General features: G+C 35.2%; 2 protein-coding genes and 1 pseudogene across 3 annotated transcripts; 2 read left to right on the top strand and 1 right to left on the bottom strand.

Moving 5' to 3' along the window:
* The first annotated feature begins 1,766 nt into the window (after positions 1-1,766).
* Positions 1,767-13,203, top strand: LOC125865923 (uncharacterized; annotated as a pseudogene). Its single transcript, XR_007446424.1, has 4 exons — positions 1,767-1,870; positions 3,253-4,745; positions 8,586-8,833; positions 11,937-13,203. The product of XR_007446424.1 is annotated as an uncharacterized LOC125865923 (transcript).
* Positions 13,204-16,932: 3,729 nt separating this feature from the next.
* Positions 16,933-19,442, top strand: LOC125865972 (protein translation factor SUI1 homolog). Its single transcript, XM_049546248.1, has 5 exons — positions 16,933-17,034; positions 18,229-18,323; positions 18,616-18,821; positions 18,930-18,983; positions 19,147-19,442. Exons 2-5 carry the CDS (start codon positions 18,287-18,289, stop codon positions 19,189-19,191), a joined length of 342 nt encoding a protein of 113 aa, XP_049402205.1. The 5' UTR covers positions 16,933-17,034; positions 18,229-18,286; the 3' UTR covers positions 19,192-19,442.
* Positions 19,443-20,215: 773 nt separating this feature from the next.
* On the bottom strand, positions 20,216-25,647 carry LOC125865939 (DDRGK domain-containing protein 1). The gene is made up of 9 exons (XM_049546205.1): positions 25,510-25,647; positions 24,144-24,290; positions 23,266-23,371; positions 22,572-22,675; positions 21,853-21,954; positions 21,617-21,778; positions 21,240-21,296; positions 20,618-20,654; positions 20,216-20,502 (listed from the first exon to the last, which is right to left on the bottom strand). The coding sequence occupies exons 2-9, from the start codon at positions 24,261-24,263 to the stop codon at positions 20,294-20,296; spliced, it is 897 nt and encodes a 298-aa protein (XP_049402162.1). The 5' UTR covers positions 24,264-24,290; positions 25,510-25,647; the 3' UTR covers positions 20,216-20,293.
* Positions 25,648-27,113: the final 1,466 nt, after the last annotated feature.

Here is a 27,113-nt window from a genome sequence, read left to right as displayed (position 1 = left end):
CCACCACGACAAGTAGGGATGTGCATTTGGTTTTTCGATTTGGTTTTGCACTATTCGGTTTGGATTTTTTTATTTTTGGTTTTGTAAAAGTGTAACCCAATCCGATTCAAAATAAATTTGGTTTGGTTTGATTTTCCTCTATTCGGTTCAATTTTTTTCGATTTGGTTATTTGGTTATGTCAATAATTTATAACATAACCAAAGTAATAATATTGAATCTCTTAAATATACTTTATAATATAAATCATAAGTAAAATTTAAAACAAAATACTTATAAGTATACCTATTATAGATGTTCAAATATAAAATATAAACGTAATCATCAAGAAAAGCAATAACCAAAAAGGGACAAAAGTGGTAAACTCCAACTTAACTCTAAACCTATATATATATATATATATACATATTCAGGGTTTTTCGGTTTTTATTTTTTAAAATTCGAAACCAAACCAAAAAACCAAACAAAGTAATTTATTAATCCAAAAAACCAAAAAATCAATCCAAAAAAAATTGGTTTGGTTATTCGGTTTAATCCGAATAGTGCAAACGAAGTCAGCCTGAAATCCAATTTAACGACAAGTCAGCTTGAAATCCAATTTAACAAATAAATTGTGCAAACGAAGTCACAATAAGATAAATTTGGATCAGTTAATCATACTCATAATACCCCAAAAACTTGGTTGTCACGTGTACAAACCTTTAATGTATTACAGTTGTTTTGAAAGAAAATACAAGTCTCAAATGATATTGTCTCTAAAATAGAACAAGATTATAAATAGGAGTAAGAGGGTCGGCTAAGATGACAACAACTACCTCACTAATCTCCACAGGAAGCCTCAAACATGAAGAGAAGAGAGGGGTATCACAAAGATTCGAGCTTGTAACCTACACAAATGTAGAAGCAAAGGTGTGTACCAAACAAAACGATACTCAGCAAGCAAACTCCTCAACACAAAGGCAAGTAATATAGATATTTTGGTATTTGGTTTTTCTTACCGTGAATGATACTCGTGTTAGAGTTCAATTAATTTGTATTTGTGATGTATAAAGCTCATTCATGGGAAATGTCACCTATCAAGAGTTTTTTCATACACAACACGTTAGGCTCAAAATCGAGATTTGTGATTAAGCGAATAAGAGTCTTGTCTACTGCACGACATCATTTAGTGGTCAAATGTTGCTTCTTCTTATCAATTTAAGTTAAATTTTTCAGTTCAAAACTTTAGAAGACCATGCAATTAAGTTCAATCTATTCAATTCAAATTTTAAAATTTTGACTTTAGTATCGTAAAGTTTAATTTTTTAAGTTTATACCTTAAGAGATATTGTATCCTAAAATCGAGTTGTGTGATTCAAACTTCTGGTCATTCGATTGATTTACTATTGGTAGAATAATTATTTTGATTAACCATCAAACAAATTAAGTTGCCCTTTTCATAACTCACGTCACAATTAAGTATGAAAAACTTCCTAGCATAATTTGAATTAGTCGAATTCTAACGAATAATCGAATATCACACCTGAATAGATCCTACGCGATAGAAATTTAAATTAGTCAGACTCCAATATTCGATCATCCATTGAAAAATAAAAATAAAATAAAATAGATTGATAATTATGTCTCAACTACCTTAGTTGGATTTGAATATTTTTCTTGTTGGATTATTATATAGGAAGTTGCCATCCAAACGGCACCTAGTTTTTCTCCACCGATCAAAGAAAGGGACACGTGTCATACTATTATAGGTTACTTCAATAGGCAATTTCTTCTCAAATTGGCCATTAACACCTATAAAAGGAGGGTCTCTGTAACCCTAATTCATTCATTGATTTCTCATCTCCTCAGATTCCTCAAAAAAAACCTCTCAAGGTATTATAGTTTTCCTTCTTTTAGTTTTTTTGTTTAATTTTTCTATATTTTGTGCTATTTGTTTTACTGTGTCTGTGTTTAGAATAAGAAAGGGTGTTTGATTCTGTTTTAAAAATTCAATCTTTATGTTGTTTGAGTGTTCTGTATGCTTTAATTTTCTGTATTTTGTGCTATTTGGTTTATTGGGTATCTAAAAAAATTGGATCTTGATTTTGTTTCAATATTCTGTATGCTTAGTTTTCTGTAATTTGTGCTATTTGTCGTGTTTGGGTTTGGTTTAGAATTAGAAAGGGCTTTTAATTCTGTTCTACAAATTCAATCTTGATTTTTTGTTTCAACCTTGTGTGTGCCTTAATTTTCTGTATTTATGAGGTGAGAAAAAACCTTTTAATTCTGATATAAAAAGATTGGATTTTAATTTTGTTTCGATGTTCTGTATTTTGTGCTATTTGTTTTATTGCTCATGTGAGAGCTGAAAAACATTAATTGTGATTTTAAAAAATTGGATCTTGATTTTGTTTCAATGTTCAGTATTTTGTGCTATTTGTTTTAATGCTCATGTGTTTATGAGCTGAAAAACCATTTAATTATGATCTAAAAAGTCGATCTTGAGTTTATTTCAACTTCTGTATGTGTTATTTTGGTTGTATGATAGGTGCTGCTTCGTTTTATTTTCTAATTTTTTTTTTGTTTGTGTGAGGTAAGTTTGTTGTTGAAATAGCATGCACCCTCTCCAGACTCCACTTGTGGGATTTGTATTTTTTGCCTGTGTGTTTCTGTTGGATCTTTGGTTAGGATATGAAGAACCTTCCTATTTCTATTTGTAAAAACCCAATCTTGAGTTTGGTTTCAATGTTTTTGTTTATGCACGAAATTGAATTTTGTGTTCTCATTACATTAAAATAACTGCTGCTTATCCCTTTAAATTTCTGTTATTTGTGCTGTTTGGTCTGTGTTTATGATCTAAAGCCTGTTAATTATTTTGTTTTGAAAAAATTGGAAGCCTTCTTATTGGATGATGATTATGATACTTTTCAAAAATTGGAATTATTGATCAATGGGTGAAAAATATCACCATTTTGTTCCAATAAGATACCAAAAGTGGATGATTGACTCCATTCCGTTTTAGAAATACGGAAAGCTTTTGATAACCTGGATTCCTATTTTTCAATGATAATCGACAATCAAGACAATTGGCTGAGTCCTGTGATAGTGGCTGTTGATTCATTTTATTTTCTATATTTTGTGCTGTGTTCTGTTAGGTTTTGGTTTGTGACCTGAAATATCTGTTAATTCTATTTTCAGAAACTCAAATCTGTCCTCTCATTTTGTAGCTTCGTGTCTGTGCCTATTTGAGTATATGTGCTTAATTTTGTGTACAGATGCAGATCTTTGTCAAAACCCTCACCGGAAAGACTATCACCCTTGAGGTGGAAAGCTCAGACACCATTGACAACGTTAAAGCCAAGATCCAGGACAAGGAAGGTATTCCCCCGGACCAGCAGAGGCTGATCTTTGCAGGCAAGCAACTTGAAGACGGCCGTACTCTAGCCGATTACAATATTCAGAAGGAGTCAACTCTCCACTTGGTGCTCCGTCTTCGTGGTGGGATGCAGATCTTTGTCAAAACCCTCACTGGAAAGACAATCACCCTCGAGGTGGAAAGCTCAGACACCATTGACAATGTTAAGGCTAAGATCCAGGACAAGGAAGGCATCCCCCCAGACCAGCAAAGGCTGATCTTTGCCGGCAAGCAACTTGAAGACGGCCGGACCCTCGCTGATTACAACATTCAAAAAGAGTCCACTCTTCACTTGGTGCTCCGTCTTCGTGGTGGAATGCAAATTTTCGTGAAGACTTTGACAGGAAAGACCATCACCCTTGAGGTTGAAAGCTCCGACACCATTGACAATGTTAAGGCTAAGATCCAGGACAAGGAAGGCATTCCCCCAGACCAGCAAAGGCTGATCTTTGCCGGCAAGCAGCTTGAGGATGGCCGGACCCTTGCTGATTACAACATCCAGAAGGAGTCAACCCTTCACTTGGTCCTTCGTCTTCGCGGTGGGATGCAAATCTTTGTGAAGACCTTGACTGGCAAGACTATTACCCTTGAGGTGGAAAGTTCTGACACCATTGACAATGTTAAGGCCAAAATTCAGGACAAAGAAGGTATTCCACCAGACCAGCAGAGGTTGATCTTTGCCGGAAAGCAGCTTGAGGATGGCCGTACCCTTGCTGATTACAACATCCAGAAGGAGTCCACCCTTCACTTGGTCCTTCGTCTTCGCGGTGGGATGCAAATCTTCGTGAAGACCTTGACTGGCAAGACTATTACCCTTGAGGTGGAAAGCTCCGACACCATTGACAACGTTAAGGCAAAGATTCAGGACAAAGAGGGTATCCCACCAGATCAGCAAAGGTTGATTTTTGCTGGCAAGCAGTTGGAAGATGGAAGGACATTAGCCGATTACAATATTCAGAAGGAATCGACCCTTCATCTTGTGTTGAGACTCAGGGGAGGTATGCAGATTTTTGTGAAGACCTTGACTGGGAAAACCATCACTTTGGAGGTGGAGAGCTCTGATACTATTGACAACGTTAAGGCCAAGATTCAGGACAAGGAGGGAATCCCACCGGACCAGCAGAGGCTGATCTTTGCAGGGAAGCAGCTCGAAGATGGTAGGACTTTGGCGGACTACAACATCNAGTTCTGATACCATTGACAATGTGAAGGCTAAGATTCAGGACAAGGAGGGAATCCCACCGGACCAGCAGAGGCTGATCTTTGCAGGGAAGCAGCTTGAAGATGGAAGGACTCTGGCGGACTACAACATCCAAAAAGAGTCTACTCTGCACCTTGTCCTCCGTCTCCGTGGTGGTTTTTGAAGGGGTCTATTGCTGTTGGTGTCTTGGGTCTGTTTGTTGCTGTGTTTCGTTCATGAACTATTCTGTTTACTTGTGACCTTGTGATGTGTCCCAAGAGAGTCGAGAAGACTTGCGAAGTCTCATGTTTTTCTTATAGTGAATAATAAGGAACTAGTCTGGTTATTTATGTTTGGTATTGAGTCTTTTTCTTTTTGCAATCTCAGAGAAGAATAGTATAATCTCAAAGTTTGGTCTTTTAAGCTGTTGTGTTGTTGGTGATCTTTAATGTTGTGGCATATTTCTCTTTTCTTACTTCGTTTGAAGTTCAGTTTATATATCTGACATTCTCTGTGTTGTCAAACATAGTAAACCTTTTTATTACACTGCTATCCTGTTGGATTGTCTACTATATCTTGTTTCTGGGACAGAAAGAGATCTCTCTACTTGTGTATCATGTGAGAAAAATTAGATCAGTCATCATCTCTCTTGTAGCTTAATTTCTTTGTACACCCAACTCTTATTATGTAATCCCTTCGTAAGATTGGATACTTTGCCGGTTTAACCTGATTTGGCCTTTGTTGAACTTACATTCAGTTTAAGCTTTTAATGTTGGAACTTACAACCAGTTGCAAATTCTTTCCTAATTCCATCAACATATGAGAAGGGGAGATTTTGGCCCTGAATTATCTTATCTTTTGCAATCAGTGAGAAGTATATATCTCGAACTTTGATATTAAGCTCTTAGATATCTCTGTGTGTTCTGCATAATTGACATCTGCAATTGTGCAGTTGGTGATTACTGGACAGAGAATTTGTTCTGTCCAACGATATCTGCAATTGCGCAGTCGTCTTTGCAACTGCATTCTTCTTGAAATCCCCTGAATACTGATCTTTTTTTTTATGATGCAATGTTAAGATCCTCCATTTTAACTTGCATAAAATCAGCCCACTCTAAGAATGAGGAATACTATGCTGCTATGGTTGCCTACTCTTCTCTCTGTTGGCCTGAAGGTGCATCTTGTAAGTTGATTCTGGCTTCATAAGCTTGAAACTCTGGGATACCATGATTCAGGGCAAGAGGAACACCCATCGATGTTCACTATGAATCTTAGGTACTCCTTATATTATACATGCCAAAGCCTTCTATTTCGCTGGATTGAAAGAGTCATCAATCAATATGATCTCTTTCTTAGAAAATAAATAACTTGGCGTCTTCTATTTGTATATGCTCCACTTGTGTTATGCCTAGTTTGTTCTTATGTTCTGGATTTGCTGGTAATAGCCTTTTTACTTTTGGTCCATGAGTAAATGCTCAGTGTTCACAGTGTCATATACACCACTCTCTTCAAACCCCATTCATCAAACTATACTCGGTATATTGTTGTCGTTGGCATTGTCTTCTGGCCATCAGAAGGTCATCTTATAAGCCAACTCATAATAGTACTGGTACATACCAAAGATAATAGAGCTAGCAACAACAACACTACTGTAACAAACTATAAACAATTGGGAAGACTGGAAACTGGGACTTTTGACAAGCTCATGGACTAATGTGTTAACTTAGGTTCTTCCCTAGACCAATACAAGACACATCGATGCATGAAATTTGCACCCCTTGTTGAGCTATTGAATTCAAGGTCATGTCCAGACACTTCAGTCTCACGTGTCCAGACAAGCTTCCTGGCCACAACCAACGGAACAACATGAATTGGATGGTGTTAGTTTCGGGTTCCTGACCACAAGCAATATAAAAAAAACTTAGCTTCTCTTTAGTTGATCTTCCCGGTACCTAAGTCCATCAAAGCTTTAGTTTCATCGTCTCTTTGCTTTCGCTATATTCACATATGAAATTTGAAGAAAACAATAAAATCCATATTTATGACCAATCTTTCCTTCAGTAATCTTACAACAAACAGGACTTCTTCCATTATAAATTTGTAACATATTAAACACATGGTGATGATGATCTGATAGGAAATAACATATGTATAAAGAAAGAAACACGTTCAACAATTGCAACTCTTGGTAACTGTGAGATGATCTGGTCATGTTTTTTTTTTTTAATTCTGTGTTGATTTGTGCATTTCTTTTCTTTTTGATAATTGAGCGATTTTCGAGGGTAAATCCCATATGCTTTAGTCTACTGGTAAGAGCACAACGCGTGAATGTATGAGCACATTGCATCGCGGATTCAGATCTGTTAAATAAATTAATCAAGGATCCAGATCTACCAACCCCTAAAACCAATTGATATCCACATTTCATAAATGTCATGGCTCAAGAAGGGTGAAAAGGGAGGGAAAAAAATGATAGTTTAAGTTACATAGGAGCCCGGCTAATTTGGATTCAAAAAGTATAGAGATCATTCGTGAGAAACGGTTTCTACTAAGAATTTTCCCAACACAAGGCTCGAAATCAATACCTCGTTTGCGATTTAGCTGTAATATGAAAAAGGTAGTTTAGATTGTGTGTTTTTCTTCATTCGGTGAACGGTTTGAGCCCAACTAATTCGAAATCTCACTGGTAAGCCCCACTCCTGGAAATACTCCCTGCCAAGAATTTTTCCATACACAACACACAAAACTCGAAAATCGAGACCTTAGTTATAATTAAGGGATGAACAACCTCATCCGCTGCAGTGCATCATTTGGTAGTCAAATGTTAGTTCTTCTTCTTATCCATTCAAGTTAAATTTTTCAGTTCAAAACTATTGTGTCCTTATATTGATTTTTCAGTTTGAAAATTTTGTGTCCTTAAATTCAGTTTATTTATTTTATTAAGTAAACTGATGGGGTTGCTTCTCCCTTATCTAGATTTCAAATCTTAAAGTATGAATTTTTTTGATAGGGAACACTTCTCCCGAAATGCGAATCTGGATTAATTGACTCCAATATAAGTACCATACCCTAATGAACACGAATTCAAATTAGTCAAGCTTCCATACTCGAACACCTAATGGAAAATATATAGAGCAGATTGAAATTATGTCAACCACGTTTGTTGGATTTGAATATTCTTCATGTTATATTTGTTAATTATATATTAGCACATATAAAGGGGCCTCTCTGTAACCCCATAGCATTCATCCATTGATCTCTCATCTCCTCAGATTCTTCAAAGAAACCTCTCAAGGTATTATAGATTTTCTTCTTATTATTTTAATTTTTCTGTATTTTGTGCTGTTTGTTTCATTGGTTCTGTGTTTATGAGCTGAGAAACCATTTAATTCTGATCTAAAAATTCAATCTGGACTTTGTTTCAACCTTCTGTATGCATTACTTTTGTTGTATGATAACTGTTGCTTCGTTTTATTTTCTGTATCTTGTGTTTGTGTGTGCTGAGTTTATACTATTTTGATGTTATTGTTTCTTTCTTGTAGACTTCCACACTGATTTTTCTTATTGAACGCCTATGCTTCTTCAGTGTTTTCTTCTTTTTACTTGGATTGATGCACTTGAGCCGAGGGTCTTCTGAAAACTGCGTCTCTACCTCCACACTTAGTTGATTTCAATGGATATGTTGTTGTTGTTGAGCTGAGTTTCTATAGGAGATTTTGCGAACACCCTGTCCTCCCTAGCCTCTACTTGTGGGATTACACTTGTATTTTTTGCCGTGTGTTTCTGTTGGATATGTGTTGTGTTTAGGATATGAAGAACCTTCTATTTCTATTTGTAAAAACTCAATCTTGATTTTGTTTTAATGTTTTTGTTTATGCACCAAGTTGAATTTTGTGTGCTCATTAATGAATATCTGCTGCTCCTCCCTCAAATTTTATGTAATTTGTGTTCTCTGTGTTGTTGTGTTGTGTCTGTGTTTATGATCTGAAATACCTTATGACTTATTTTGTTTTGAAAAAATTGCGATCTCGATGTGGACGTCAGCGACACCATTGACAATGTAAAGGCTAAGATCCAGGAAAAGGAAGGCATTCCCCCAGACAAGCAGAGGTTGATCTTTGAAGGCAAGCAGCTTGAAGATGGTCATCCCCTCTTTGGGTACAACATCAAAAACGGGTCCACTCTCACCTTGGTGCTCCCTCTTCATGGTGGAATGCAGATTTCCGTGAAGACTTTGACTGGAAAGACGATCACCCTTGAAGTTGAAAGCTCCATACCATTGACAATGTTAAGGCCAAGATCCAGGATAAGGAAGGCATTCCCCCAGACCAGCAGGGATTGATCTTTCGCTGGAAAGCAGCTTGAGGATGGCCGGACCCTTGCGGATTACAACATCCAGAAGGAGTCTACTTTGCACCTTGTCCTCCGACTCCGTGGTGGTTTTTGATGGAGTCTGTTGCTGTTGGTGTCTTGGGTCTGTTTGTTGCTATGTTTCGTTCATGAACTAGTCTGTTTACTTGTATGTGTCCCTAAAGACTCGTGAACTCTCATGTTTTTATTGGGAATAATAATGAACTAGCCTGTTTAATTATGTTTGGCATTGGAACTTTTCCTTTTTTTGCAATGTATGAGAAGACTTACGATATCAAAGTTTTGTCTTTTAAGCTCTTGTGTTGATGATCTCTCATACTTGCCTTTTCTTACTTTGTTGAAGTTCAGTTTTATATAGAGGAAAATATAACATTTTGATTACACTAATTTTCTATTGGATGTCTATAATACTATCTTCTTACTGAAACAGAAGAGAACTTTCTGCTGTGATTCAGCTTAATTTCTTCTTACTGGAACAGAAGCTATCTTCTTTTGTAGCTTAATTTCTTTGTAACAATGCTTAAATTTTTGGTCCTGAATTGTCTGATCTTTTCAATCAGTGATATAACTTTGATCTTAAGCTCTTAGACATATTGATGCAAGTTAAGATCCATCAGTTTAACTATATATCAAAACAGCCGTTCATTATTGAAGAACGAGGACAACCATATATGGTCGGCTATTCTTCTGTCTGTTTTCTTAGCTCTGTTGGCCTGATGGGTAAGTTGATTATGGCTTCACAAGCGCGAAACACTAGGATATCATGATTCTGGCTTGGCTTATTCTATTTACTCCACTTGTGTTCTTCAACTAGATGATGATAGCCTTGAGTTACAAGCTTCTGTTTTACCATCTTAATTATACAACTGACTTTTCTTGTTTTTCAACAGGCTTTTTATTGGGAGCGTAGCATAGAAAGGGTTCTTCCATTACTTCATAATTTGATGAATTTTGATGAGAGACTTTGGTTCCTGTCAACCTAACAACATCAATATCTCTAACCCTGAACTTCATCACAACTTCACAAGCAGAGGCGCGGATAGTAGGTAAGAAATTCATCTTTTTTTATACTTATGTAGCCAATACTCATGAAAAGGAGCAACCTATTTCCCATGGCGAATCCAGATATATTTTTTTAAGTCATGAATGCTCGACTCATTTTGATATAAAACTACTTCCTAGGATTGAGTGCTCAATCAATAATAGAAGCAACCTTTCTTAGCACACTTTTCAAGTGCTTAACTTTGGTTAGTCACAGGGAAGACAAGGCCATGTTGTTTGGTTGGAAACCTAAGCTAAGAAGGTACGAACAATGTCTCTTCAGAAGTCAATATTTTAGCAATAAATTCAATAAAGCAAAGTGTATTAGTTAGTGGGGTTAGACTCATAGAAAGGATGGATCTATCATGCATGGTATTTCTCGACGCTATCTCTAAGGAACGGTTAAATTAACGACTTATGAATATTGCCGGTAAAACTTGTTACACCCAAAATAGAAGAAGTGCAATATCACCTAAAGTTAAATTAATGGAATAAGTAAATTTCAACCCCAAATTAAACAACAAGAAAGTCATGCTCTTCAAGTTTTTGGATTGATAATTATATAGGAAGTTGCACCTAATTGTTCTCCACTTATCAAAGAAAAGGACAAAAAAGAGGTAAATTTAGGTTCAAATGATTGGATACAAAACTCAATATGACACGTGTCATCCTATTATAGGTTACTATATTATGCAATTTCTTCTCAAGTTGGCCATTAGAACCTATAAAAGGAGCCCCTTTGTGTAACCCAATAGCATTCATCCTTTGATTTCTCAATCTCCTCAGATTCTTCACGCGAAAAAAAAAACTAAGGTATTATAGTTTTCCTTTTTCTTAATGTTCTTGGTTTGATTTTTCTGTGATTTATGCTATTTTTTTATTTGGGTGTGGTGTTTATGATCTGAAAGTTTAAAACTTGATCTTGATTCTGTTTCAATGCTTTGTATGTGAAACTAGTTGAATTTTATATATTTTCTGTTATCTGTTTTGTTGATTCTGGTGTTTAGAATCAGAAAGTTAAAAACTTAATCTTGATTATGTTTCAGTGTTTGGTGTATGTACCAAGTTGATTTTTGTGCTTAATTCTATTAAATCTGTGTTTATGATCTGAAAAACCTTCTAAATCTATTATAAAAACTCAATCTTGATTATGTTTCAGTGTTTTGTATATGTACCAAATTGATTTTTGTGCTTAATACTATTGGATTTGTGTTTATGATTTCAAAAAACCTTCTAAATATATTATAAAAACTCAATCTTGATTTTGTTTTATAGCTTTTTGTATATGGCTTGGGTAAAGTTGTCTCCGTGTTGACCTGTGGGTCACATGTTTGAGATGTGGAAGCAGTTGTTAATGCTTGCATAACCCTAATTGGGTGCGTCCCTTTCCCAGACCGGATCCTGCTCAGCATGGGATACTTTGTGTATCGGGCTATCTTGCCTGTTATATATGCTGTGTTGGATTTGTCTTCCTAATTTGGTTGTATGAATGTTTCTTCATTTAGTTTTATGATTTATTCTATCTGTTTTGTGGGTTTAAAATCAGAAAGGTTTTAAAAATTCAATCTTGATTTTGTTCCAGTACTTTTTTTATACTCACAAGTTGAATTTTCTGTCTTTTGTGCTATCTGGCTCTGTGTTTATAATTAGAAAGGTCGTTCAACTCAAAAACACAAAATCCTGCTTTCGTTTATTAGCTTTGTGTATGCAGAAAGACAAATTTGTGTGCTTATTTTGGTTGTGTGGTAGCTGCTTCTTTGTTTTATTTTCTGTATTTTGTGCTGTCTGTGTGTTGGTTTGTGTTTAGGATCTGAAAAACCTTTCAATTATGTTTTAAAAAACTCAAATCTTTATCCGCAGTTTGAGTTTGTGTGCTAATTTTGGTTAAATTTTGTATCATGCAGATGCAGATCTTCGTGAAAACCCTCACAGGAAAGACCATCACCCTTGAGGTGGAAAGTTCAGACACCATTGACAACGTTAAGGCTAAGATCCAGGACAAGGAGGGCATCCCTCCAGACCAGCAGAGACTGATCTTTGCCGGAAAACAGCTTGAAGATGGCCGTACTCTCGCTGATTACAATATCCAGAAGGAGTCCACTCTTCACTTGGTGCTCCGTCTTCGCGGTGGGATGCAGATATTTGTTAAAACCCTCACTGGAAAGACAATTACCCTTGAGGTTGAAAGCTCCGACACCATTGACAACGTTAAAGCCAAGATCCAGGACAAGGAAGGCATTCCCCCAGACCAGCAAAGGTTGATCTTTGCTGGAAAGCAGCTTGAGGATGGCCGGACCCTTGCTGATTACAATATCCAGAAGGAGTCAACTCTTCACTTGGTCCTCCGTCTCCGTGGTGGAATGCAGATCTTTGTCAAAACCTTGACTGGCAAGACTATTACACTTGAGGTTGAGAGCTCCGACACAATCGACAATGTTAAGGCCAAGATTCAGGACAAAGAGGGTATCCCACCAGACCAGCAGAGGTTGATCTTTGCCGGAAAGCAGCTTGAGGACGGTCGTACCCTTGCTGATTACAACATCCAGAAGGAATCCACCCTTCACTTGGTCCTCCGTCTTCGCGGTGGGATGCAAATCTTTGTCAAAACCTTGACTGGCAAGACTATTACTCTCGAGGTGGAAAGCTCTGACACCATTGACAATGTTAAGGCCAAGATTCAGGACAAAGAGGGCATCCCTCCAGACCAGCAAAGGTTGATTTTTGCTGGTAAGCAGTTGGAAGATGGAAGGACACTGGCCGATTACAATATTCAGAAGGAATCGACCCTTCATCTTGTGTTGAGGCTCAGGGGAGGTATGCAGATTTTTGTGAAGACCTTGACTGGGAAAACCATCACTTTGGAGGTGGAGAGTTCTGATACTATTGACAACGTTAAGGCAAAGATTCAGGACAAGGAGGGAATCCCACCAGATCAGCAGAGGCTGATCTTTGCAGGGAAGCAGCTCGAAGATGGTAGGACTTTGGCTGACTACAACATCCAAAAGGAGTCTACTTTGCACCTTGTCCTCCGTCTCCGTGGTGGTTTTTAGAGGGGTGTGTTGTCAATGGTAGTGCCTGTGTCTTTGGTCAGTTTGCAGCAGTGTTTTGTTCATGAACTAGTTTGTTTCCATTTGTGATCTTGTGATGTTTCCCAACAGATCATAAACTTTCATGTTTCTCTTTTAGTGAATAATAATGTCAACATTTTGATGTTAAAAATGTTGGATTTATCCTATGTTTGCTACCAATCCTGTGACCTTGCTAAAGTACCTAATTGTTTCCATCAGTCTAGCTATTGATTTAACATCAAGTCATCACCAAACACCAAGTGAGTCAACTTGGTGTTATATACACATTGGGTAAAATTTAAAATCTGTTAATTCATCCATATATCCGTTGTTTCACTTTGTTTGTCTGGTTTTAACTTGACATGGAGTTTAAGAAAGTAAAAAAGACTTTTGAATCTTGTGGTCTTAAACTAAAGATGTGTGGACGTATTATCAAAGGAGTGATCAAAATGCGCTTAAGCCCTAAAGAGAGGCTCAACACGGTGTGATTCAGTGTCGTCATCAAGGTTCTAAGGCATATTTTTCCTTGTCAATGAGCCTCTGCTAAAGAGGTGACACTTACCAATTGATATTTCTCTTTATCTTAAATCTTTTTTCAATTTCTTTGTTCATATATTTGTTATTCATGTTTATAATGGACTAAACATATAGATTTGGATTTTTTTTCTCCCTTTGCGCCGCTTTTTTATTTATTAAAAGCCTACACTTTATTTGCGCTTTGGGCTTAAAACCCCAATGGATAGAGTTGTTTTGCACTTTTCGCCTTTGATAACACTGATATGTAGAATGTGCTAAAATGACCTATCACGTGGAAAGTAATAATTGAACAATTGCCAAAAAAGGAAAAATGCATTCTTTTTTAGATAGAAAAGGAAAGCAATACAAACAAATTGAAATCGAATGTAATTGAATAAAATAGCTTTTACCATGACAACTATCAACTTATTACGAGTGTCTAAACAGTGATAGTCCATTCATTAACAAACCACCAAAATTATATTCATAACATCATCTTCCCACATTATAATTAACAAAAATACATTTCATTATATTCTTGGTAACATTAACAAATGTTTACATACGATTTCATATTTTTTTTCTTTTGTGCTATATATACTAAAACTATCGTACATGTTTTGGGTACCTAGGGTATGCAACGTGAGCCATGTCCGCGAGAATAAGTTGGTGCATGGAATGTGGGGGACGATGTAGTATTACTAGGTCTTCATCTTGTTGCATCCTTCCCAGTTTCGCCAGGTGATCCGCACAATTGTTTCCTTGCCTTAGAGTATGCATTATGGAGACTCCAAGCTCTAACATGAGATGCCGACACTCTTTTATCACGTCGTAGTCGGGGTGATTGTTGACGGCTTCTCTCTTAATCATCAACATCAATGCTTCCTTTGAGTCAGTCTCGATGATGACGTTCATCAAGTTGAAGTTCTTCGCCACGATCAGTCCGCCGTGTATGGCCCACAATTCTGCTGTGAGGCACGACTTTGTTACCACACCTAATCGCCCCATGAATCCTCCTAGCCACCTACCCCTATCGTCTCTTGCAATGCCTCCATATCCCGCTAATCCTGAATTTGGCATAAAACTTCCATCTACGTTGATCTTAATATATCCGAAAGGAGGAAATGACCAACTAATGTACCTAGGGGCATCTATTTGTCTGACATGGTGAACATTAGTCACGTACTGCCAATTATTGGCATTTTGGACATAATATATCGCCATTTTTTTTGCTAATAACAAGATCACTAACTAATATGAGTAAAAAAAAGTTCTTTTTTTTGCTAATAACAAGATCACTAACTAATATGAGTAAACAAAGAACGTACTTAGAACTTACGAAAATATTTTTTTGCATAATAGAAACAAATGGAGGGTATCTATTTATAGGCATCCGTAACCTAAACCTAGTTGATTAGGAAAGTATTTGTTTATCTTCCGAAAAATGGTAAGTTTCTAAAAATTATTTTTATAGGTATAAGTATGAAATATAATATTTTTTTAGAAAAAGAATAATCCGTAACCTAAACCTAGTTGATTAGGAAAAGATTTATTTATCTTCCTAAAAATGGTAAGTTTTGTAATATTATTAAAAGAATAATTAATGTGAAATATTATTAACTAATACGTTATTCCTAAATGCAAATATGCATTTCAGATTATCATGACATTTCTTTTATCAACAAAGATAATGTATTAGAAAAGAATTTATATTTGTCATCAAACTTAAAAGAAAAAACTTATTTATGTCATATGTTAAAAGTTTTGACTCACTTATGCCAACTTTAGCATACAAAAATTGAATGCAACTTTTAATACACAAGGACTACAAGCATTTTTTCATCGTTAAATAAAATCTAGATTTTTCATTGAACACTCGACGAGATTTTTCATTGTTTGACTTAAAGGAATAACAAGAACATTTTTTGACCAAACTATTGACGGCTTAGACTAAACTATTGACTGGAAATATTTTTCTTCAATTTCACATAATTTAAAGACATTCCGACCTTTTTCAATTAAATAAATCATAATTGCTCAAGATATAATTATAACTTTTTTTTCGAAATTAACAAGTTCACGAGCGTTCACATTGTTCAACGTCGGTCCGCCTATGCCCCCGACTCAACGTCCTCACTCCGTATATAAATAATTATTTTTTTTACCTAAATACACAATTTATTTTATTGTAGTCTCTAAAATTTCCTACCATTTAAATTTTTTATAGAAATCTCTATTTTCATCACTCTCTCTCCTATTTTCAGATACATCACTCTTATGCGATGTCTATGGACTTATATGTATTGTATCAACTATAGTAATGTATCTGGACACGATGTAACATGACGTTGAACAATGTATCAAGACATATATCTTGTATCAACAAAGATAATATATCGAAACGCGATGTATCGAGACGTTGATGATGTGTTTGTTATCCTTATATTTTAGGAAAAAATTGTATATAATAACAAACTATTAATTCAAATTGAATGTCATAACCACTGTTTGATTTAATTGTACCCCGTAGCAAACTGTTGCTATTTCGCCTCTCCCGGGTGAATCTCGCTCGCCACTCTCGGCAGTCTCTCCCTCGCCTCTCTCGCTTTTATACAAACGCAAATGTATAAAATGTGTTTGTGTTTGTATAGAGCAAGAGAAAATTGTATATATACATATATTTCCGTTCCCCTCTCTCCCAGATCTCGCTCTCCACTCTCCCAGATCTCGCTCGCCAATCTCTCCCTCGCCTCTCTCGCTTATACAAACATAAATGTATAAATTACGTTTTTGTTTGTATAAAGCGAGAGAAAATTGTATATACACATGCAAATACATATATCTTCGTCCTATACACTTATAATTATACAATACAAATATTCTCCTGTCTAGTTCTCTTTTGTCTTTATTTCTTTCTCGCTTTATACAAACACAGATTATACAAAATACAATGTATAAAGTATGTTTGTATAAAGCAAGAGAGAGAGATTTGATATACAAACGTTTTATTTTGATTCAATTGTATACAAATTCAAATTTTATGCAGATATACAAACACATAAAATTGAATTGAGAGGCTGCCAACGATTTATACAAACGAAAGGCTGACAACGTTTTATATAACTGGCTGTCAGCGAAATTATACAAATCTGAAGAGGAGCCAACGAGTTATACAATCTGATAAGTTTGCTATGGAGCGCAATTATACAAATTATAGTTATAGCATACAAATTTGATTTTTATGTTTGTTATATGTGAAAGTTGCTCAAAGGGGTTTTTGGAAAAGAATAGGGATAATTATGGGTGAGTAAGGCCCAATTGAATATAAATGAGGCCCAAGTCCTCAACCGACATAAGCCCAAAACCCGAAAGGCCTATTAATTTTCCCTGTAATTTACTTCTCTCTATTTTGCTCGAGACTTATCCGAATCTGTAAAGGGTCTCTCTCAAAACCCTAATTTTTCAGGTAATTTCTAATTGCAAATTGTTTGTTAATCTTGATAATCCTTAGATCTGCTTAAAAAAATTAATTTATAGTCTTTACATGTGATAAAAATCTGATTTTTATGTATTTTTTGGGTAATTTTGATCAACAGTGATTCGATTTCTAAAGGGTAGACTTTGGATGTGCTAAATTAAACTGTATATAAAAAAAAAAACTGAATTTGTGTTTGAAAGATGGTTTGTTTTTGGGAATTTTGATCTTAGCAAACATATGTGTCTGTATTTTTGATGATCTGCTAAATTAACTGTTTTTGTAGTATTCTGTTTGGGAATTTTCATTTAGCAGTGATATGATTTTAATAGATTTAGTTTAGTGTTCGTTAAATTTTAGATGTAATGTAAATCTGATTTTTATTTGAAAATTGACTTCTTGTTTGGGGAATTTTATTAGTGATTTGATTTCTATGGCTTTAGCTTAGTGTGTGTTAATCTTGATTATCTTTGGATCCCCTAAATTAATAGAGAATCTGACTTTTTAATTGAAATTGCTATCTTTTTGGGAATTTTATTTAACAATTCGATTTGTATTTAGCCTAGTGTTTGTAATCTTAACGAAGGGCATATCAGTTCAATTTCACATACTTTAAGGGCATGTTTAGGCTTTTCTGCTTATTAATCATTTAATCAATTGCATGTTTGGACCAACTATTGAGCAATAAAGGCATATGTGAGCTAAACTATCAACGGAGGGCATATCTGATCAAGTTTACATTCTTTTAAGTGCGTATTCAGCCTGTTTTCATTGCTTCATTTATTATGAAACGTTTATTTGAGGAACTATTATCTTTGTCTAGTTGTTTTCAATTTTAAAGCAAAAGATACATCCTGGGGGTCTTCATTTTTTTGTGTATAGTTGGTTATTTTAACGCCGCTGATTTGCTGTTGTCATCATGCTTTGAAAGATCAGATTTTCTTTGAAGAACTGTTTTCTTGTCGATATTTTGGCATCACAATATAGAGCTTAGCAGATCTTTTGTTTTGGTTGTTTTGTTGGCCTTATTTTAGTTGTTTGATGTGGTTTTTTCATGCCTGATATATTGTTGTCTCTGTCCTGCAATCTTACTTGATGCCATCTCTTTCATATGCCCTTCTTTGTGGGGAAGTTTGCTTATGATTTCTGTTTGTATAATTGATGAAGCCTTCTCTTCTACCCTAGATCTGAGCATCCAAGTTTGGTGATTTGAGCAAGGTTGTCTTTTTCTCAGCAAAGTTTCATGTCTGATCTCGACCTCCAAGTTCCCGCTGCTTTTGGTATGCCACTTGTCTGATGTATTATTAATTCTCGGTTGAATTGGTATTGTATTTTTTGTAAGATTACTTTAAAAATTTTGGAAGTGACAATTTTTAGTTCAAATGGAGTGACATGGCTATTGTGAACTATATAGCCGTGTCAACTTGCTTTGGAATAGTGGTGGTTGTTGGATTAGATGCAAATGAAGCAAAATAAATAAATTATCTTGCTAGTTTTGGTTGTGGGTGGGTGGGTTTTTCCAATTATGATTCGTAAATGATTCATTTGTCCTTGTTTTGATGTCTTCATTAGATCCCTTTGCTGAGGCAAATGCTGATAATTCTGGAGCTGGGACAAAAGATTATGTACACATTCGCATACAACAAAGAAATGGTCGGAAAAGCCTGACAACTGTGCAAGGATTGAAGAAAGAATTCAGCTACAATAAAATACTAAAGGACCTTAAGAAAGAGTTTTGCTGCAATGGTACTGTTGTCCAGGATCCAGAACTAGGGCAGGTTCGTATTGGCGAGATTGATTTCTGTCTATCAATCAATGTGTTACAACATTATACCGACTTTAAGTGTTGTGTATTAACATATATACTTGTGATTGGACTTTGACAGGTTATTCAACTCCAGGGTGATCAGAGGAAGAACGTTTCTACATTTCTTGTCCAGGTGATTGTTCTTTGCATCAATAACTCACTCTCACTTGTGTTCATATTAGTATATGCTCTACCATAGTTGTGCTAAATACATTATCCTTGCATCCACGGCTGATACTGGAAAATATGTTTTGATCGTTGCTAATTATCTCTGTCTTTTTAACATTTGGAAACAGGCTGGAATCGTGAAGAAAGAATACATCAAAATTCATGGTTTCTAATTCCCTTCATCAATCATCGTGCAGTTCTTATATTTGTCGTGTCAGTGCAGAAAATGCTATTCCAAGTAAAGTTATAATAAAGTTTACTAGTGATTTATCCATCTCAAAGAAAAAAGAAAAACTGACTTACTAGTGTTAGCTTTCTGCTGGTTTGATTTATAGTCACGCAGCATAGTAGCTTTGGATGATGTTATATTTTCCGGAACAATCGTTGTGTGTGCAAATAGAACTTTGTGCTTTATTATCTTTCAGTTGTTGCTTAGCATTTTGTGTATGTTTGATTTTCTTTTAGGTTGTATGGTTTTAGCTTCTTTTTTTTCTTATGCTTCTTTTAGCATAAGTAGCAAGCATGAACGTACCGACATCGTAGCCTTATAACCTTTTTTTTACCAGACCTGTTTATATATCGAAAGCAGTCTATCAAAAATCATGAACTAACATACACCAATTACTTAAATGCGAATTCTATTTTCGTAAACCAAAAACGTTTGGAAAAAGAGATGTCCGGTATCTTCATGGCAAATGCCCTTAGAATTCGAAAAATGTCCACCTTTATTTTGATTTTTAGGGTTCCATATTGACTTATTAGGTGTGTGAGTTTTCTATTTAATTATTACCAAATATTTATCGCAATTTAACTCATCCATTCGTTGTTCATTTCTCCTACTTGACTAATGCTGATATATCAAGTAGGAAAAGTGATCAATAGGTAATGATAATTTAAATAGAAATTCACACGCCTAATAGTTCTGGTTTGAAACTCAACAAAAGAAGATAATTTCGGTATATTCTTGACCTTTTTAACCCTCAAGAGTTCAAAGAGTATACCAGAGAACATCGAACTGCGATAACCCAAAGAGATCTTTTTTTTTAGCCATATCGAATTTATTTCTGTATGGCATGGGAATAACATTTTTGAAAAACAAAATCTTTCTGTATGACATTGGTATAACATTTTTAAAAAACAAAATCAAAAATATCGAACTGATCGATAAACACCCCTAGAAACGGAAGGTGATGGAAATACATGTAAATTAGGGTAAAGCATGTCTATTAACCTTTGATTTTCCATAAAATTAATCATACAACAAGTTCATTAAGCTCAAGCAACAACTTTCTCCTCCTCGATGCTGCCTATATCCTCAACTAACTCAACCTTTGGTTCCAAATCAATGAATTGATTAGACTTGCTAGCTAAGTGTGAGATACTCACCCTACCTTCACGTCTAATATAGTCGGCCACAGCTCTCATTTCTTCTAGTGAGATGTATATGTATTTCCCTCTATCATCCATAACACCAGAAAGTCTCCCTGATCAAAAGCACATCGAAATATTCTATCGTTCAGTCAACGTGGAAAGAACAAGAATTCATGGCTTCAAGAAAGTAAAATTTGATCGAAATTTTAAGAGAAGGTAAGGAGATACCCATTTCTTCAAGTGAGCTGATACGATTGATACACTCCTGCATTTTAAGAAGTAAACAGTAACGGGCAATGAGAGGGTGATTCAAGAATAATGGATAGCTTATCGTGAGAACATTACGGGTGTGTTGGTATGGGGGAAAATGTTTTCCTAGAATTATATAAGTGGTTTTATTACTTATTTTATGCTGTTCAGTAAGCAAATGAACAATACTGTTTCAAAAGCATTTACGTATAATCTAGGTAAACACTACGAGAGGTGGGGCTGGGGGTAAAGGTGTGGGGTGGAAGGGGAGAGGGTGGGGAGGAGACAATCAATGTGAAGCGTCGCTTATGGAACTTGTGCTCCTTACTTCTAAAATAGAAGTCATTTTCCTCATTTTTAAGAAACTTATTTTTCTACAACCAACCATGGGAAAATTGGAAAATATTTTCCATTCCAAACATATCCTATATACCCTGTTTTAAGTGTAGGAAGATGAGCAACTTTACTCAACAATTCACTACAGCAAAAGAACTAGCTTCCTTTTTAGAGAACCAAAAATGCTGAGCACTATTCGACACGATTAAAAAAAGTGATATGGTGACCAACATCCAGAAATGGGTAACAGAAAAAATGTGATTACCTGAGTCCTTAACTTGAATTCTGCCGCAAGATCCTCCAATGGCACACATTTGTGTTTCTGCATATGAAAAGATTTGACCTACTCATGTCAATATATTTCACCAAATCTTGAATATCTTCTGACCATAATTTTATTGTACAAGCTTAAGTACGTTTAAATGAATGTTAATAATTCTAGTGCGAATTAGAGGAAAATGTTTTTTTTTTTAGAATTAGTACTGTTAGAGGAAAATGTACGTATCAAGAAAGAGAAGATCTCAGCAGTCACCACAACCATAACCGAAAAGAAAAAGAAAAAGAAAAAGAAAGAGGAAAAATGTAGATATAGCATATGAATCTTTGGTGTGTCATTAGTTAACTAGCATGAATTGAATTTACCTTAATGTATTCCACAAAATCAAAAAGTAGACCCTGGCTTCCATCTTGAACTTCGTTTTCAGTTGTTCCCTCAGCATCAACTGAAATTTCACCTTTCCATTTTTCAAACTCTAATGCAGCAGCTTCTTCCTCTTTGGCCTGCCGAGCCTTGGCTTCTTCTTCCTACACAAATTATTCCAGTTCTCTCATAAGAATTCTGCAACACATAAAGTGATTCCACGCAGACAGATATTTACCAGTGCACGCTCTTGAGCTTCACGCTCCTCCTCCTTCCTCCTCCTGATATCATCATAGTGGCTTTGCTTTGTCTGTTTTGATTCCCGAGCAGCTTCTTCAGTCTATATAGACAACGAGAAGGATTATGATCAACCCTGATTTTTTTCAATTTCTAAAAGTTGCATTATGCGATAGAAATGCACATTTCCTAGAAAAAATAATAGTGTTGTTCGCACAGCCTTACTTATATCCAATTCTAAATCTAAAAGACAAGTCATGTGCGGTATAACTTAAGGTCATGAAGATGGTATTCGTGACTCTTGAAGGGAGACTTAATTCTATGGTGAATCCCATTATTAACACACTGCAAAATGTGTTAAATCGTGCCACTGTTTAGCTTTGCACCCTCAAGATGTGAGATAAATTACCCCAACCACAAAGTGACGGGAAGCAACCAGGTAAGAATTGAAAATTTGCACACTAAGCAGATTCAGTTCCATATTATTAATTCTCTTCAAAGTATACTACTGTTCCATTTCTATCTTAGTAATTGTTAAACTATCTATAATTTTTTCCTAATCTTCTTAGTTGCGTCAAGGACCTAACTGACAAACTTGAGTACATAAAATGTTGTGTCTTATGTTGGAAAAGCTTGTACTCTTTCTATTTCTATCATTTGAGAGGACTTGTTGCAAATGCCTGTACTCTTATAAGGCAAATGCTTTAAAGTCTGAGATACCTGTCTTTGTGCTTCCCGCTCTTGACGCTTCTTTTCCTTTTTCCTTGATGATTTTGCAGTATAATATCCATCTCCAGGCTCTTCATCATCACTGTCAACCGGTTCTGCACATATTTGAAAAAATATATAAACATGATACAGTCATTGTAAATCATCAACTCAATCTAGTGCACCTAAAGCAGGGAAAGCAGTTTGGAGATAATAACCAAGAAGAGCTAGGCCACCTAAACTCAAAAATACATCTCTGTACCAAGAAACATAACAATAAGCATGATTTTGTCCACGAATGTTAACCCTTCACTTCTCGTTTGATGCAATAACTTTACAAATGAAGTTGTCACAATGAGGATGAACATAAAGAAACAAAGTTATAGCCGATTCAATAAGCCACAGCTAATTAAGCTCATTTTGAATGAATGGAAGGAGACTCCTCCTGTAGTTTTATCTTGCACATTCTACTTTGAACTTTGAAGCAGGGGATCAAGGTGAGAAACAGTGGCCTATTTCTTTTTACCTCCAACTTGAAAGTTGAACCAGAAAATTACAGGGGAAAATCATGGAAAAAGTGATATTGTCTTTTGAATTTCAAAAATAAATAAGCTATACAGATATGGAAAGAAAAAAATAATTAGACATTACCAGAAGAAAATTAGACAAACAGTTACAACAGAGCAAGAAATGAAGGAAAGAATACCATCTATAGTGGCTGAAGCTGAAGATGTGCTAGCAGCTGAAGAAGCTGGTCTTCGACGCATTCGACGCGTTCCAGTGGCTCTTACTACAGTGTCCCTCTGCTCAACCTGATATTTAGCCAATAAAAGTTTCAGTTTTTGCTAAATTTGAATATGAGTTAGTTTCTTCTTTTTTTTGGTTAATTTCTTATTTCTCCAAATACAATGACGATTAAACAACATTGCGGCACTTTTTACAAGTCCCTCCATTAATGTCACCATAGTGAGTATATTAAAGCCGGAAGGAGCTCTTTTTGTATTGAAAGTATTTTCAAATAGCAATCCATCGCGTCGGTAATAAGACTAAGAGTAAACGAACATGCTAATGTCTTGCACTCCCTCCCTCAGTCCCGATTTATAAAATACTCTTTCCACATTCCAGGACATCCCAAGATATTCAGCATATTACATTTCTATACAATTTTCACACCTTTAAGAACTCAAATCATTAAACTATTCAAACTTAACTTTATCAAACTACTTATAACCATTACTCTGACATTTTCTTTCCTTGTCATTAATATAAAATTAGTTTCATATTAACATCTTAAGCTCATCATATCCAGTCACATATTGTTATATAAAATGGGCCAAGGACTACTAATTATTATGGTTATACCAAAACTTTAATGCTAACATCAATTCATAATCTTCTCAAACCCTAATGATGGTGTGATACCCACTTGCAGATCACTCTCTAGTTAGGAGGGTTAAAGAATCAATCCCATACTCCTGTCACCTTGTACCGGAGAACTTTCAAGGATAATCCTCTTACCTCACCACGTTTGTAACAGAAAACAAGCTGCAAGAAACCATAGACCAAAAGGAAAAGCATATCAACCTGAGGTTCATCTTCATGTTCTCTGGAAGACTGAGAATTTTGTCGGCGCTTCCACAGATAAAGCGGAACTAATAGTAGAGCCAGAAGCATCGAGAGAACCACTACCAACATGTCCTCCATTTTTCAATACTCAGTGCAGTATCCTGTCTGATAGATCAATACACAAGGTATGATAAGTACAAATACTATGCCTCAATCCCAAACAAGTTAGAGTCGGCATGATAAGTGAGCTACGAAAAAACCTTTAAACACAATTAAGCAAATTCCTCAACGTAGACCAGAAAAACTTTGACATTATACAATTAGGATAGAGTGATTTGGATATAGACGGTCATTCAGATCAGCTGACTAAACATGATTGAATTTTTAATCGATTAGAAATCGAACTCCATCAAAAGAAGTTTCACAAGGCATATCCAGTCCGAGGCCGGATAAAGGAAGAGGGTCGCCATAGGTTGATGGCTATTTGAATTTGAGACCACATAGGCTTGAAGAGTGGAATGTAAGCAGATCATTCATATATCCAAACTCAACTAGTTAGAATTGAGGCATAATTGAGCAAATTAACTTGTCAAAATCACAAGGAAGTTCAAGAACTAAAATTTCAGTTTCTATACATAGACAGACAGAAAGCACTGTAACTGAATTGCAAATTCCTTAATGTATCCCAGAAAACATCAACAATAAACTATTATTTTTTTGATAATTGTGGTGTATGGACCAGCACGCACGCACCTCAACTAATTCCACGGGATACATGCCACCTTCCACCAACACATCAGCTACCACGTAACTCTGTCTACCAAAACTGGAAACAAATGGAAAGAAATCACCTAGTATTTTACCTCTATCTGAAACTAAACTTGAGACCTCATGGTGCTCAACCCACTTCACTAACCACTAGGTCACACTCGCGACTCTCGGGTGCTACATTAAACAATTAGGATAGAGTGATTTGGATATCTGGCCTCTTTTCACAAAAGTTGACTTCACATGATTGAAACCTCTAAATTTAAAACGATTAGAAACTGAACTCCATCAAAGTAAGTTTCACAAGACATAACCAGTCCGAGGCCAGCTAAAGAAACAGATTTGCGACAAATCATTTGCCACAGGCTAATAGCTTAAATAAATGTAATCTATTCAAAATTAGAATCATATAAGCAGATGATTCATACAGAAAAAACTCAAAAGTAGTTGGAAATGAGGCATAATTGATCAAATTAACTTGTTAAAATCACAACCACAAAGCTTAACAATCCGTATTCAACAAATTATACAGGATTATAAAATTGGATTAGGGTTTATGCCTAATTGAAAAATCCAAAAAAGGATAGTTGAGTGGGAGAGGGAGGCCGAAACCTACCTGAGAAGGAGATCGCCGGCGGTCACCGGAGAAAGAGACGCAGAGAAGCAATTTCCGATACGATAATCCGGTTAAATGGACGTGAGGTGAAAGAGGAACTGGCGGGTCGAAAATAATAAAAACTCGGGTCTAAATTTCTTATTTAAATTAAGAAATTAATTAATATAATTCAATTAGTTTATCAATTATTTGATTTAAAATTTGATTTAGCGTAAATATGAATATATTTTTTTTGCACAATTATCAACTTCAGACATATATACGGTGTTTGAAATTAGGTGTAATTAAATGAAATGTATGAGGTTTTATATGGATGATGATTTTTGAATCTTTCCATCATTAACAAAAAGTCTTATATTTGAGTTCTGAAATATCGAAATGAAAAATTTCTTGACAGAAAATGTTTTACCCCTTGATTATCCTACTCGACATATATGTACGTGGGATGGTATCGAAATTTTATAAATTTATTGATTTTAATGTTGTCAACTTTTGTCGATTTAGATTGATGTGATGAGTTTATTAATATCTAATATTTTTCAACACAAGACATAAAAGAATTTTGTGGACCACAACTTAGTGCAATAAAGTGATTGGCATAATACGTTACTATAAATGATTTTTTTTTAATAGCCAAAGTAATTTGACTTCAACTGACATCTATGTCATTGACGTGCACAAGTAGTCATTTATATTCATATAAAATTGAACAACTAGACATACAAGTCATATGTGACATAATACACATCGGACACAAAAATGTCATATAGAATGCTGCATAGGACAAATGTGTCTATTTATTCAATCTTAAATTTAAGCGTCTACTTACACGTATCCAGAATTGGAAGACATAGACATCAGGAGTCCATATGTATATGTCAAAAAGAAAATTGGTAGATTTTGAACACTTAACCCGTGGATGTTCAAGATAAGGGTACATATAGCTAGAGGTATATAGTATGTTTATATTTTGTTGATTGGTTTGGTCTGGTTTGATTCAATTTGAAATGAGCAACTTTCATATATAGCAAACAAAAAAAATCATAATTGTATGTTATAGCAAAGTTTGCATAATTGCGCTCCATAGCAAACATATATATGTATAATTCGCTATACATATACAATTAAAGCTATGTCTATTTCGCTATACATATATACAAAAAGAAGCAATTGTATAATTCGTTGGCTCCTCTTCAGATTTGTATAATTTCGTTGGCAAGCCATTTGTATAAATTGTTGTTAGCCTCTCGTTTGTATAAATCGTTGACAAAAATATTTGTATATCAAAAATCGCTCTTTCTTTCGCTTTATACAAACATAAATTATACATTATACAAACATAAAACTGGCAGGGGTATATTTTTATNATTGTATACTATAGCAAAACTTACATAATTGCGCTCCATAGCAAACATATATATGTATAATTCGTTATACATATACAATTGAAATCTATGTCTATTTCGCTATACATATATACAAAAAGCAGTAATTGTATAATTCGTTGGCTCCTCTTCAGATTTGTATAATTTCATTGGCAGGTCATTTGTATAAATTGTTGTTAGCCTCTCGTTTGTATAAATCGTTGACAAAAATATTTGTAT

The sequence above is a fragment of the Solanum stenotomum genome, chromosome 5 (genome assembly GCF_019186545.1).
Source record: "Solanum stenotomum isolate F172 chromosome 5, ASM1918654v1, whole genome shotgun sequence".
Classification (NCBI taxonomy): domain Eukaryota; kingdom Viridiplantae; phylum Streptophyta; class Magnoliopsida; order Solanales; family Solanaceae; genus Solanum; species Solanum stenotomum.
This window is presented reverse-complemented; position numbering and strand designations above follow the sequence as displayed.